General features: G+C 34.3%; 1 protein-coding gene across 5 annotated transcripts in view; it reads right to left on the bottom strand.

The window, feature by feature from the left end:
• Window positions 1-8,011: 8,011 nt before the first annotated feature.
• Window positions 8,012-15,636, bottom strand: part of CW7 — a 231,616-nt gene continuing 223,991 nt past the window's right edge. For all 5 annotated transcript variants that reach the window (XM_089799335.1, XM_089799334.1, XM_089799336.1 and 2 more), the window contains 2 exons: window positions 8,654-8,868; window positions 8,012-8,508 (listed from right to left, as the gene is read on the bottom strand). In XM_089799335.1, coding sequence (XP_089655461.1) covers window positions 8,485-8,508; window positions 8,654-8,868 — 239 coding nt within the window. In that variant the 3' untranslated portion in view covers window positions 8,012-8,484. The remainder of the gene's footprint in view (window positions 8,509-8,653; window positions 8,869-15,636) is intronic.

The raw sequence follows: 15,636 nt of genomic DNA, 5'->3' as shown, positions 1-15,636 counted from the left end.
TTCTCAAACCAATCAGATACCTCATAACTTTCTCAACCTCATCATCAATATATCCATATCTAATGTCCAATATGTAGTATTCCTCATTATACCCCTTTACACTCATATCCTTTTTTCTCAAAATTTGCATTTGCCTCAACATATTCAATTGATAATCAATAGGGAGAATCTTCGTCTTTATTTTGTGCACCATCTTCAACCAGGTTATAATCTGTTCATTTTCTCTTCTTTGTCAATCAATTTTCAAATGATCCCACCAAACTGAGGCATGCCCTTTCAACTTAGCAACAATTATCTTCACCTTTCTATTATTAGGAGTGTTTTCAAATTCAAATAATTTCTTCATTTCAAAGATCCAATCTAACAAAGAGTTGATGCCCAACCTTCCATCATAACTTGTAACTTCAACAATAGACTTTGAATGTTCCCTAGACAAAACTCTCAATAATATTTCTTTATCAGATTCCACCTCAAGCAAGGATTAGTGTTTGGTGCTCCAAGTGCTCATTCATCATCACTAGCATCATGAAGATGTACTACTCTCCTTTGGGTTGTCTCCATAACGTCTAATATGGCTAAAATATTTCTCAACATATTCATAATAGCATTATCAACATTTCCTCTACCATGAACCATTTTGACAACAGGTTCCTACAATATTGTAACTCACTGCAAGTTATAGGTCATGCTCAAATATGCCACCCTACAACCAAATCAACTAGGGTTCTTAACAATCCAATTCCCACAAAAACCCTTGACTCTAATACCACCTGATGCAAGGGACAATGGACACTAGAGCCAAAGGCTTACCCAATCACCCAGCCTCGCAAAATTAATACACCAAAAAGGAGAGGAACAAATTTCTTTCACTAATTCATCAAATTTTTATTACACATACTCAGTTGTGAAGCCTTTTAGGTTACGACCAAATACAATGATTCAAATACATCAAAATGCATCCAACATATGAGATATTGAATCTCCTATCATGATTCTCACTTTCCTCCTTTATTGATACCTAATCCTATACAAAGACCCTTTATTTATACTTGCCAAAATGACTTACAGAAGATTCTATATCATCATATGGAGAAGGCCAACCAAATCAAATCTACAAACATCCTAATGATCAATCCAATACATTAAATGACAACCTCAAATTAAATACATAAGCTAGCTCTCAATAAGAATATAAACAAATAACTTAGTGAAAGGCATCACTAAACAACAACAACAAAGTCATTGCGCCACTCGTTGAACATAGAACAACAACACTCGGTGAATGAAGAACCCGAGCCACTCAATGAAAGAAGACATGAGCATATCCACTGAACCAATCAGAAATGAAGTCACCACGTAGGTCCTCAAGCATAATTGAGCATGCCTCTATCGAGCAGGATAGTGAAGCAACCCAAGATGCTCTTGCATCAATGGATCATATAAAAAGAAATAAATGAGGAAAGGTTCACATGGATAGAGGGTCTTTTACTAGTAACTACACAAGGAGTAGGATCTATAGAGATTGTAAAGGTAATATTTGAAACAAGTGCACCAGCTAGATTTGCAATAGGAGATTTCTGTAGAGGGGAGTCATCATCACCATGTGATACATCATCAATGGAAGAATACAAAGATAAGACAATCAAATGTTCATCATTATCACCCTTCTACCAAGTAGCAATGCCTTTGTGCCACAAGAGATAACAATCTACAACAAGATGACTAATAGAAAACCATCACCAATATCAAAAGAGGATGCCCTCATAATCCAACAACTAATCCCATAGCTTATACCCTACCATGTGAACCACATCCTCTAAAAGGGTATGGAGATGTTAATGTCAACCAAAATATGAGTGAAGATAGAGAAGGTATAGTAATGGCATGGACAACCCAATATTGAATACTAGTAATAAAGTCAACAAAAGCACATTCTCCCATATCCTCAAACATGTTAAGCTACAAGTATTATTCTAAAATCAAGGGTAAACTGATCTAGTGAAAGAAAGTGATCAGGAAATGTTAAACTACAGATATCTTCTACAATACTTTCTTTATTGTCGGTATGATATTAATGGTATATTTGACGTATATTTAGTACGACTATCCTTGTTCATATCATAACAAAAAAAATTCTTGATATAGAAAGAGAGTAGAATCATTAATGAAATAACTATACAATTGGTATTTATTTTATTTAGAGGTGGGGGATTTCATTTTTTACTTTTTTTGAGACCCATTGCAACCGTAGCCTCATCTACCTTTAATAAATGACCAATAGAATGATCGATGACCTCAAAAAAATACTGCTCCCAAGATTGAAGGGAAGATTAGGGAGACAAGCCCACACTCACACACACTAAATAATTCCTTACTAGGATTAAAGAAGATTGTCCAAGGTTTGGCTAATAAAGAGTAAGTACCCTAAACACACAAGTTACTCAAAAAAAAATCTTAAGTCTTTAGAAGAGGATCAAACATCAATAAAAAATACTTTGCACAAGGGAAAAGCTTAATATTACTTGAGACTAAGGATCTCTGATAATTTATTACCCAATGATACAAATATATAAGATAAGGCAAGAAACTAACACATCTATAAACCAACCCACACCATTGTTAGAAATTCACATTATCCATCACATCCACACTGTACACCACCATAGGGAATGTCTTAACACATGCAAGGGGTCAAGATTTTTATCCTTTTTTCATTCTATTTCATTCTATATACATTTTTTGATGAGACATGTTGCTTACAATCGTTAAGTCTTCGCAAGGGTGACTTGCTAAAAGGAGCTCTACAACCATCTTATAGGTTTTGTGATAGATTTTCTTACTATGTATCTATGCCTTGTCATTTTCCTTTCTATTAAATGGTATGGGTTGTATTGAACCAACACTTGATAGCAATTTTCTATTGTTGCAAAGGAACTTGTGGTTTGATCTTCACAAGGCTTAATTAACCAATTAGGTCTCACCAACCATCCAATGGTTACGACTCCAATGGCCTCCCAAGGACCCATTAAGAACATGTCTAAACTTTGCCAAGGTTTCTATTCAGAAAACTGACTCGCTACTAGGTTAAAAACCTTGCACAACTTGATTAATCTAACAAGTTTCTCCTTTGAATGGACTACTACCACAATTCCTCCATCAACTAGGATCTCAATGTTCTAATATCATTCATAGAAATCAAATAGGTTGGTTTCATACCATTTAATCGATGGTTTAATGGGTTCTACTCAAACTTGTTGTACACTTCAAGTTGCTATAAGAAGTGCTAAAAGGCCTAATCCAATTAGCCTTGCTTGTCGAGTATTTGGCCTTCAATTTAACATCTAAACAACCCCAACATCAAACTACAATTTCTAACACCCATTTGGGAGTTCTAAACAATATCAAGGAATTGCACTTGGGTTTTCCCTTAAAGACTCTAAACCGAAAATGAACACTTTGTAGGCTTATTAAGCAACTTTAAAGCAATTTTACAAACTACACCTGTAGACCTTCATCAGATTAGTTATCTTGAAGTCTAGGCACCTAAATAGGGCCTACACAATTCTGAGGAATCCCAATCTACTTTCAAAATCCTCTATCCAATTCACTATTTTTTACAATCAACTTCTTTTCCTCTCTTCTTGGCTCACCACTACCTAGTGATCAACCTAGGGTATCATTGCAAAAATAGAGAACCAACTTTGGCAAGCCTAAAAATAAAGAAAATAAAAGATATATAATAATTCCTATCATTCTAAGAAGTGGTATTGAATTCTAATCGTGGAATGCTAGGGAAATCTCATTTTAATTGCAAAACCCTAGATTTTGAGGGTTTTAGACCTACGTGGATTCAAAACAACTACTCTCTTCACACACAAAACTTTAGAGCCTCAAACCAAGTGTAAAAGAAACCTATAACAATAAACTATAAGATCTAAACAATAAATTTTTAAAACCAATCAATGTGCCATGAGTTTCAAGATGAAGGAATGTTAGTTGACAAGAAAAAAAGAGAAAAATCTTAACACAAAGTGAGTTTCTTGCCTTGATTGATCCAAATAACTCCAAAACTAATTATGAAGAACTTAATGTGCTCTTGGATCAGTTGTGCCCATTCCAAATTGATTTTTGGGCATGAAGTTGCATTCTTGCAACATTTTGCAAAAACTCGCAAAGTTGCAATTTTGTAACTTTTGAGCAACTTTGCAATTTTGCACTTCTACTGCTCAATTCTTCTCCTAAGTGTCCCAAAACACCTAGAAATCATTTTAAAAACCTAATTAACCTTGGAATACCCTTCCTAAGAAAGATTCACAATATGACCACCCTTGGTGGCTCAAGACCCCAAAATTGACTAAGTGCATCAATAAAGGTTTGCAAACAAAATGGGTCCAATTAGACTCAATCTCAAAAGATTTGTTTCCTTTAGGTCTTATTACATCAACTAATTACATTCCAAAACAAAATGGTAAAGGAGCTTCAACACACATTATCATCTTTTGAAATTATAAGTTTTCTTAATAAATAATCATCAATGAAAATGATATAAAAGATCTCATACAAAAGAATAAGATAGTTTTTCCTTATTATTGGTGTACAATCTATGAAGCCTTTAATTCCCAAAACATAAAATGCATAAATAGGGTAATCATGAATGAACCCTTGAGGTTTAGATCAAGATCTAGGGACAACCCTAGAATTGGGACCTTGTTACTTATGAGTGAAGCATATAAGTGGTGGCATAAAGTTATCATCACCATAGTGATTGGAGAATAGATGAAATCAATATTCTAAGATAGACACAAAATGTGTAGCTAATAAAATTGTTACTTTTACTAAATAAAATTTTAAGAAGAATCTAGTCACAATCAATAAGTTAATTTTTACATGCTTAATGCAAAAATACATATAGGTGATAGGGTTTCTGGGTATAAACCACTTTGCAATGAAATTCATCACATTTCAAATTTTGTTTTAGTCAAAAGTTACTTTAAACATGTTTATTTATGAAAAGTGTTAACAATCTTTATATGCTAGGACCACTATAGAAATGCATGTCTCAATTAATATAAGATTTTCCGATGAACAAAAATAACCATAGATATCTTCTTGATTCATTCCTCATGTTCATTTTATTAATTTATTGTGTATGATATTTTAATTGCTTGTAGCTTCATGTGTCTTTCTTCAATTTAGCTACTTATGGTATTTTTCAATAATTTATAGTCTTTAGTAATCCTCTTGTATATTGCTAGTAGGCAAAATCTTGCATTATTCATATATAAGGGGCCTAAACAAAATCATTATAGTCATTTATGGTGGAGTCAAAAGGAAAGTATGATGCAAAGCATATTTGATAAACATTAAAACTTCAAGGTGCATGTTGACCCCAAGCCAATTTAAGAACCATAACAAAGTCTTCAATAACATACCACCATTACATATGAAGCCATAAATGTATTTTGATACAACAAACATGGATCTTCTCATTCACCATGCTGAAACAACATTAAACTTAAAACTATTGGGCCTCTGTCACCAACTATTAATCATGAATCATAACCAACCTCCAAGTACACCTTTCCTTTGAGAATCAGTGAAAATCATACCCATGAGGCTTCAACCCACCTTAAATCATCCAACATATCATTCTTACAATATTGACAACCAAAACTATTAAGGATCTCAAAAAAAATTCCTGTCTTTGTAGTGACAAGAACTTGTACAAGAAAATGCCAATTTTTTTGAAATGGGCTTGTTTGACCCTTGAAAAGAACTTAGCAGTTTTTCTGGAAAAGAAAGTTTTTTTCTAACACCATTATCCTTCAATTCATCTAGGTTTGAAGTCTATACTATCCCAATAAATAACTAAACAAATACTTTTTCTTACTAATTTTGGAAAATATCTTCTAAACATACTACTTTCACAAAAATGGTCATAACTCACTCATTTTCCACAAAAATGGATAACACTTAAATAAAATGAAAGTTCGTTTGTGTAATTAACAAGTCTCATGGGGGTTTTTGTCAATAATATGTTGTGTAGCCCTTAAAAGTCTGCAATTTCTCTATTCATTTCTTTAACAATATGAAAAGAAGATCAATCACCTAGGTCATCAATATTTGTTAGCTAGACATGTTCAAATGTTCTACTACTTGGAACTATGTTAAAGCACATCAAGTCACACCATTATATCACTTGGTAGCAATTTCCATTAGTTGAAATAGGAGAAACATAATTTTAAAGATCATTGTTTACCCTCATGGAGAGTTTTATGGAAATGGACCAAAACTGATTCAAATGAAAGTTTAACCATTATTCTACCTTCCAAATTAGATTATACATTGAAACTACAACCTTTATGAGCCTCCATGACTTTGCAACCAGTTACAAACTACTCAACAATATTGGACAAATTGAGGATATGATGAATTCACCTTAACAAGACCCTCCAAACTAATCTCCCCTTTTGATCACAACTAGAAAAAGGTTATAGAAACCTTTTCCAACCATTTTCAACTTCTAACTACCGAACCAATTCCACAAACCGATGGAATGCATTTTGCAACTTTTCTTGCACTTTTGCATTTTTGACAAAATATTACTAATCTTTGCAAAACTATTCCTAGATACCTTTAATATGATAAATGGACTAATTATGACCGATTACAACTTTTCAAACCCCCTTTTGGACATTTTGAAACTTTGACAATATCATGACCTTTTGGGTTTCTAGCCTTACAAATGATTTTGTTTTTTTTTTACATTTATGGGCTTTATGTCCTCTCAAATCGTGAAAGGAACATTAATGATAGTTAAAAATGCAATATCACATTATAGGTCATCTCAGTGGTTAGATGCCCCTACGCCAAAGTATCATTTCATATGAAAGATCATTGACCTACAATGACATTATTAACTTCACAAGCTATTAAATGTAATTACATATTTCTCAATGTCAACATTACAATTCCACTTGTCAATGAAAATGTTTTGTGGTCTCTACACACTTACAGAACCAAAAGAAGCAATATATCAAGTGAAGATTGGCTACAAGATGGCAAATTAACCCATTTCTCATACAATATCGTAGCTACATAAAACTTGATTATCTATCAGCTTTTAAATAATTGCATTTCTTAAGTCAAAGTTAAATAATGAGATTAAATGTCTTTGCATTTGATTTCAAATTTCAAATTCATGATTAAAAAGGTTTGATGTTAAAAATGACAATTTTTAAAACATTTGACATAAATCTTTTAAGCCAACCGCGCAACATTTACATGAACACACTTAGAATATAAGCATATATACTTTTGGGAGGCACCGTGTATTGTCAGTACAGAAGTTAAATGACATTGGCTATATTCATTACAATCTTCACCTCAATTATAGGAAAATCCTGGGGTCTAATTTATCACTTATCATATTAAAGGAGGTTAATCAACAATTGAATTATACCACCGCAAATGAAGATCCTATCTTCATGTAGGATGGACACAAATTGTTCAATTAAAGAGGCAAGGTCCACACCGAAGGAGAGAGCGTCTGCAATATTTTTGGATGATGTTGGCACATACAAATATTAATCAAATACTGACTTGAAATGCCAGTACGAGACCCACCATAGCATTATTGGCATTCAACCAAATAGTGCAGGTTGATGTCAGCCATAATCCATGAATGTAGTACAACTAAAACACTGTGGGTGTTTAAAAATATTATATTTTTAACTCAAATCCACTTCTGTACTTATTTAATATAACTACATGTGTATTTGATCAAAGCGGGTTGTAATATATTAGTCAATTAATTTATTTCAAGTTGATTACTGAAAGGTGCACAGAAAAAGGTTTAAATACTTTAAAATTTTATATATTTCATTGTTTTTTCAATTTTCAGATTTTAAGTGCCAATTAAAGATCCAATTCAAAGAATAGCCAAAAGAATCTGTCCCTACTCCAAGTTTAGTAACTATGACATACATTATGCACCATCTCCAAACCTATATAACTTTGGAAACTGCATAACAGCTTGAATGCTGATGCAAAATTACTTGGAATACATGAGAACTTATTAACTTACAATTTCACTTGTAGGAATTTCTGCAAACAGCTTGAATGCCGATGCAACATTACATGGAATACATGAGAACTTATTAACTTAAAATACAAGGGAACTGTGATTACAAATCTCATCATATCATCTTCTACAGTATATAACAATTTTACTTATCATGGAGTACACATGTAGAACTTATAAGATGGAATGAAAAATAAACAAACTGTGTTACTCCCATTCTGATCTCAGAAAAATGCGAAAAAATAGTGGCAATAAGTCAAAGACTGGATACTTGATATACATTATTGTCAGCTGATGACTCCCTGACATTTCATCTGTATGATTGCATCTTGCAGTAGGTGCACCAAATTTTGAATGTCCGAATAAATGTTAATACAGGCTCCACATATATAGAATAAACATTAAATGTCTTTTTTGGACAAACCCTGCATGGTCAGCAGTAATCAGAATTGAAATTCAATGATAGCAAAATTAGAAGCTCAGCTTAAATAATGTATCACAAAGTCATTTGCATCAAGTGACTGAATCATGTACTACACATTAATTTAGTGTAACTGAAGAGAAACTCACCTTAAATAATAGATCACGAGCAAGAGTCTCCCATGGAAGAGAAATTGACATCAGACAACATCTTAAAGGCAACATTTCAGATTCTGGTTTCTTAGCAGCTGCTGCAGCAACATAGGCTTGCTTTGCAACACGAAAAATAGTTCCTATACCCATTTTGAAACTCCCTTTTGATATTTGAACTGGTGACAACGGCCCAGTCTCCTGTTCACTTTGATCTGTATAAAGTTATAAACAAACCATTGTGGTTGGGTCCAACTTTGTTAGTAATTTTTTCCTTTAGGAAACTATTAAAATAATATTCTTCCAAAATTAAGTACAAGTTGTACAACATATCAGTAGCATCAAGTTTCTATAATTTTGCAAGGCCAAGTTGTTTTAAATCTGCGATGCAGAAGGAATGTTCAATATCAACAATACGGAAAACATAGCAGACTAGAAGGAAATTCTAGTGCGGTCATGTCTGATATTTAAAAAATACAAATCTAGAATGTAACTTTTTGTAGGGCACGCTTTCAAGCATGCATGGAGAAGTGCACAACATCTAGACAAAAAAGCTTCGATAAGTTTATACTGTGACAGCCTGCAATTTTGAATTCTATGTACAGGCATTCATTCAAATACAGGTATTTGTCTCATTAATTACGGCTTTGGGTATCATCACAATATGAAGATTAGGATTAAAATATATGAAGCATAGTAAGCCAGGATATGCTAAAAGAGAATATAAAATAAATCTCAATTACCCATCCATTCATTGTCTTAAATCGTTAATTTCTTTGCTGCTCTATATATTATTTCTTATTTGGCCAGAGACCCACACTTTTTTGGATGTGTTGGGACAAGCATTCTGAAAAGATTGTAGTGACTGTACTATTGACCATGCATTATAGCATAGCACACCAATTTTGTTTCTATTCATGTGACTACAAGTACATACATGATAAATATGTTATGTTTACAGATTGAGTATACCATATGAATGAATGGAATAATATTTATATACCAATCAAGGATGTAATCCATCGAGGTGAGAAATCATCATTTCGTAACAATGATAATAATTAATAATGATTAATTGGATATATAAAAGTTTCTACAAATGAGTTGCATCTGAAAGACACATTACTAACTAAATTTTAAAATTTGGTTTTTACTGAATAAAAAATGTCTTGCGACAATGGGAAACGATTTATTTCTTCTATTAAATACCTGGACTATGACTATTCAATCTATATAATAGGTTTTCGATTAAAGGACTTGAGAAGTCAATTTATTTTGCAGTGCTCCTTATTAAAAGCCTTGAAGCTGGCGGGGTGCCAAAGATGGCAGGAAGTACTCTGAGTCCTATGGACATTTCCCAAACTATAAGATGTGGCTGTGTCTGAGAAATGCCTGAATTATTCCATCCCAAGTCTAAAGTTAATCTTCTTTGGAACCATCAAGACTCATGTCTAATCAAAGTTCATAAAAAGGAATATTTCTGTAAAATATTTTATCATCTATGCACTTTGTTACGAAAATGTAAAAAAAGAATAAACAGGAATCGTCATGTTGCAGAACCATTTTCTTGGATTTTTCTGGATTGCTTAAGTTGGTGAAAAATAAAATATATACACCAGTAAGCTTTAGACTTAATCCATAAACTTGAGATGAACGATCTATATAATCCCCTATCCAAATCGTGTGTCAAGAACCCCATAACCGAGCCTCCTCCTCAAAAGACCCTCTATCCACAATAATTAGCCTACGAGGATCACAATAATAGGCTAATCCCTCAAAGTCCAATGCTAGCAAAAATGGGGACATTATAGTCCGCCCTCCCTAAGATTGCTTGGGGACAAACAATCTTAGAAACTGATAACACATTAGTCCACCCAAAGGGTAGAATTGTGTGATGTCCTTGTGATCATCAACCAACTCCTACAACATCATCACCAATCTAACTAACTAAACCTACCAAATTGAAATGAATCTAACAATAAATGCTACAAGAGGGAATATCTCATAGGGAAGCAACTTAGAGAGCTGACAAAGCTTGCTTCTTTGAAATACGCAAAGTGAGCTTCCATATACACTATCTGACACATGCACAACTAAATTGTGCACCATAAAACAATTACGCACATGAGAGTCAAAAGTAAAACAATATGTACTCGACACCGTGTACACATTCCAAAACCCCTCTACAAGCCCTATATGAAATCCTGATGCACTAGAAGGATCCCAAACACAGAAAAAAGAAGTCTGCCAAGAACATCCTCTAACAATCTCCTCAACTCTGAACTCAACTTCACCAAGCCCAAAGTGGTGAAGCCAATCAATGAGCCTCGACCAAACTTCAGTGCTAACCGTGTCAGCACTAGGGACCAAAAGCACACTGAATGCACATCCAACTGTACTATGGAGATCAGTACATCTGAAAGTGGTTATATCACTAGCACCATCTCCATCCTCTACAAGGTTACCATGGATGTGCTTACTCTGCAGGTAATCCAACTTGCAATCACTGATCCCATCTACTACAAACGACAAATACACACCCCCCAAAGGGTGGTACACCCTCAAAAACCAATCCACATTAATGCATCACCAAATCCTCTGTGTATCTAAGAAGTCATGATGAATATTCCTCCCTATGCAGTCATGATTAAAATCTCCAACCTCGGTCGAACATTTTGTCATAGCTTTGAATGAAACCCCTGTTATCTAGCTCATCACCAACAACATTTATAGTGGATGTGTAACTATAGGAGCACCCGATGTAATGTATGGGTTCTTGCTGCCCTCTACAGATACACTCATCCCAACTATATCATCTGCAAAGAGTCCCAGTCACCTCAAGCACATGGGTGAGCTCATCAACCTTCTCCTTTCCCCTAAAGGCATCATAACATATATAGTCTCTCTCGAGTGGAAAATTCCAATCTGCTAACAGTTGTAAATAATTATGTCACATAATCTTGATAGCCTCTTTGAAAGCATGAAACTCCTCAAGGGAAAGACTACCATCATAGTACTCATTTGTCACAGGAACGACCCAAACATAGATAGCCAACATTTGTCGGGCAACATCAAAGTTCTCTAAAGCTGTGGCAATCATGTTATTGCTAACCTTAGTTTCCTCATCAAATGACAAGGAACATGTAACCACTGACTCCTGTACATATCCTCCGACCCAAACTCGACACTATGATAGGAAACTGTATCCTCACTGCTCATCTCATGATCACTCTTCTCATGTACTAACAACCTCATACATGTCCACCAACAAGGTACTACCATTGAGTATCTCTACCAATATCTCCTCTAAAGAAGTGGAAGCCATTGATGTATCAAACTCCTCGCATGTCTTTGTTTCCCCCTTGTTTGTAAGTCCTTGTAAATCATGATCCTAGGACCTATCATCAACCCATGAGTCCTCTTAAGTATTTTCTAAAGTCTGATATGACAAGTTGGACTCACCACAGCATCAGTCAACCTCATAAATAACATCAGCAGTACCTAATTCACAAGTGCCAACATCATCCAACTGTAAGACCTCTACAGTCTCATGTTGCTGCAAGCATGGTTCACCGATGTCATAAAAATCAGAATCATTATGGCACAAATCTGCATTATATGACTCACTCCTAACATCTGAATCCTGAATATCAACACAAGGGAACTCTATGCAACCATCACCTACATATGAAAAAGCCCTATCTCCTGCATAGCCTCACCATTATGATTGTTGTCATAAAAATCAGAACTATTGGAGCTCATATTTTCCATGCAATCCTCAAAACTAACACTCTTGTCATGTGACTCAAAACTCATAGTGATATCAACAACATTCTCCACACTCACCTTGTCACCAACACCATCAAGAGTCTAAAAATTAAAACTATTGTCATAAGAATCAGACCTTTTATGACTTGCATTTTCAGTAACACTAACTGAAGTGAGGTTGGCATCGAAGGTAGTGAACATGCCATCATCATTTCCCTATTCACTAACTCTAGTCTCATCAAGATGTTGAGACGCAGTGCAGTTGTCCTTTAGAAAAACGGTCATATCTGCATGTCCCTGCAAAGAGTCGCCAACATCATGTATGCAAGATGGACTAGTGGCTACCCCACTAAGCATAGAATCATCTTCACCATGATCACCAATTGCTGAAAACTCAAAGTGAAGACTTCTGGATGTCTCACTTATGAAAAACTCAAGTTTCTCTTCTTGCATTCTGGGTGAGGAAGTTTAAAATGGAATCCATATACCCAACTACCCTATTAACTATCATCGGATTTGAAAGTCTTATTATTCCCTTTCTGATTTTCTCTAAGCCTTTCTATACTTTCCATCAAGGCATTTGTTTGCTTCCTGAGATTACCCCTGCCATTCAATTGGTTTCTATATTTACTAGATTTCCTATATCTGTCCACAACTGAAATAACTAGAAGAGAGTTGGTCACTCAAATAACAACAAAAGGACCAAAAAATAATAATTTTTTCCCTACCGCACAAGATGGCAGGAAACCGATTTGATACCATTAAAAAAAAAACCCCAACCAGTACTAACTTCAATTCTTAGTGGTTTGACATTTTGTCAAACACTTAGCATACTGCTGTAAAGAACCCTTGTTGGTTCTAACTTCAGAATCACCTAGGTGCTTTACCTTTTTAGATATTTGACATTTTGTCAAACACTTTGCATGAAATATTTATTTCGTCTTTTATTTTTCAGATAGTTTTTGCTTTCTTGAAACTATTTTAAATGAGGTTTAAATGCTTGCAAATGAGTACTAAGAAATCTAGGTAAAGAGTTGGAACACAAATGCAATTCTCTTTAACCATTTGAATGCATAAATAATCTTTTTATATGTTAAATGTGCATCTACAGCCAACAAACATTTTTACAAACATTTGACATGCAATCTAACTTATTAAATAGAGAACCTAGCAAATGTAAATGTTCAATGTGGATCCTTGTTGACCCCAAACACAGCCTTGTCACATCCAAACGCTGCTCTAATACACGAAGTCACAGCTCAAATAAACATCTCCCAGTGATGTTAATATTCCAAGTGTTAGCAGTAGGGATCACCCCAAATCAGATCAATACAACAGTGTCACAAACGCTGCGCAACAGAGATGATTGCAGCCTGAAATTAACCCTCCAACAGCTATGAAAATCAACTATAAATTTGTAATGTTGGACAAAGATCTCCAACAATCTTCAGCTTCAGCAGTATAAACCCTTATCTTGAATGCTAATTTCAGATCATGTTCATTCCAAATTGATATACAACAGCATCAATTTGGTGACTAAACAGAATCAGAATTCATACACAATTCATGGTATGTTGCAACAGCTCAAAGTGCAAACCACATGGAGGAACCAGTCCTCTCCCAGCTTCCAACATTGAAACCCTCAAAACCTTCACCAAATTCATAAAAGCAAAATAACAAAAGATGAATAAATCAAACCTAGACGCTTACTTTTATAACAATTAAAGCCAAAATCTTTTTCAACACACTTACAGCCACTAGCTTCTTCCATACACGTTTTACTTAAAAGCAAACCTTGGTTTTGGTTGCATATTTGAATTTGTAATAATAAGAAAAGATAATCATTTACTCAAACTTGAATTAATTCCTTGGACATGCGTATTGTCGTATCTGATACGGATACGAATACAAAACGGAACAAATACGAGGGAAAATCGTTTCTGCTCATTTTTGGAGAGATGCCATTTTTAGACCGGTGCCAGAAATGGTGAAAACAAATTTCTAAAAAAGTGAAGCCTTTTTTTTAGTCTTTCGACAAAAATTACAGTTAACTATGGTTTAAAAGGAAATATTAAATAGAATGTCCTTTATTACAGGTTGATTTAAAGAAACATAAACAACACTGCCTTTAGACTGTCGTTTGTTTCTCAGCGAATACAGTTTTTGAAAAAATATGGAAGCCAAATTAGATAAATCACCAGTTAAGTACAAATTTACTAGGAAAAAGAAACATAACAAAACCTTCTGGATGTTTTTATTTTTTGCGTTTTTTTATGTGCCAAAAAAGGGGACTGCCAGCCTTCCCTAGCTGGGTTGAGCGACGTGTCCCTGTCCCCAAGTCCCCAAACGGGGGCACGGTTACGTCCCCCTCCCGGTGGTGATTTGGTGGCACCGCTAGGGACGTAGAGAACGTCTTCCCCCCATCCTGGTTGCATCCCTATCTCGGGTGCAGCACCCAAAAAAAGCAGGGACGCGTCCTCATGTTACTGTGACATACACACACACACACACACATATATAATGCAACTTGTAATTGTACTCAAATGTCTATTGTATGTGTTTTTCAAGAAACAATTGAGATCAATATATATACCTCCTAATAGAGGCATGTCTAACATAGAGACATGACTCTACATGAATCTAATTTACACAATAACATAACTCTGCTGTTTCATAAACAGCTTGATAACAATCATTAATTAATATATAGTTGATCAGCTAATATGCCATCAACAGCAATGAAGCATATAATAATATATTATTGGCTAATGTGTCGTCAACACCAATAAAACACATATCATAATCTGCTTGACCATATTGTATCTGCTTCTCTAAAACAATAGATCATTATGGATTAGTTAGATCGATATTTGTGTTTAACATGATTTGGTTGATATTTATATAAAGTTATTACTATATAATTAATGTTTATTTGATTTAATAATAACACGTGATATATGTGTGTATGTGTGAGTTCAATAAACATTAATTATTAATAATTCTCATAACAATAGTACTAAGAAATGATAGACATCAAATTCATAAGTGCAATAGATTGTTTAGCTATTTGATTTTATCGATTGGACTTATCTGACTGAAGCTATAAATCAATAACAATTACAAGTTGTATAAATCCAAATCAGTCAACTAAGGAAATATAAAAGAAAAGATTTGACATTTAATATAATATATAAAGTGATTCAACTATTTCTGCC

Source organism: Cupressus sempervirens, chromosome 9, assembly GCF_028749045.1.
Source record: "Cupressus sempervirens isolate cs-2001-9-10 chromosome 9, ASM2874904v1, whole genome shotgun sequence".
Classification (NCBI taxonomy): Eukaryota; Viridiplantae; Streptophyta; class Pinopsida; order Cupressales; family Cupressaceae; genus Cupressus; species Cupressus sempervirens.
Note: the sequence above shows the minus strand (reverse complement) of the source record. Positions and strands in the feature narration are given on the sequence as shown.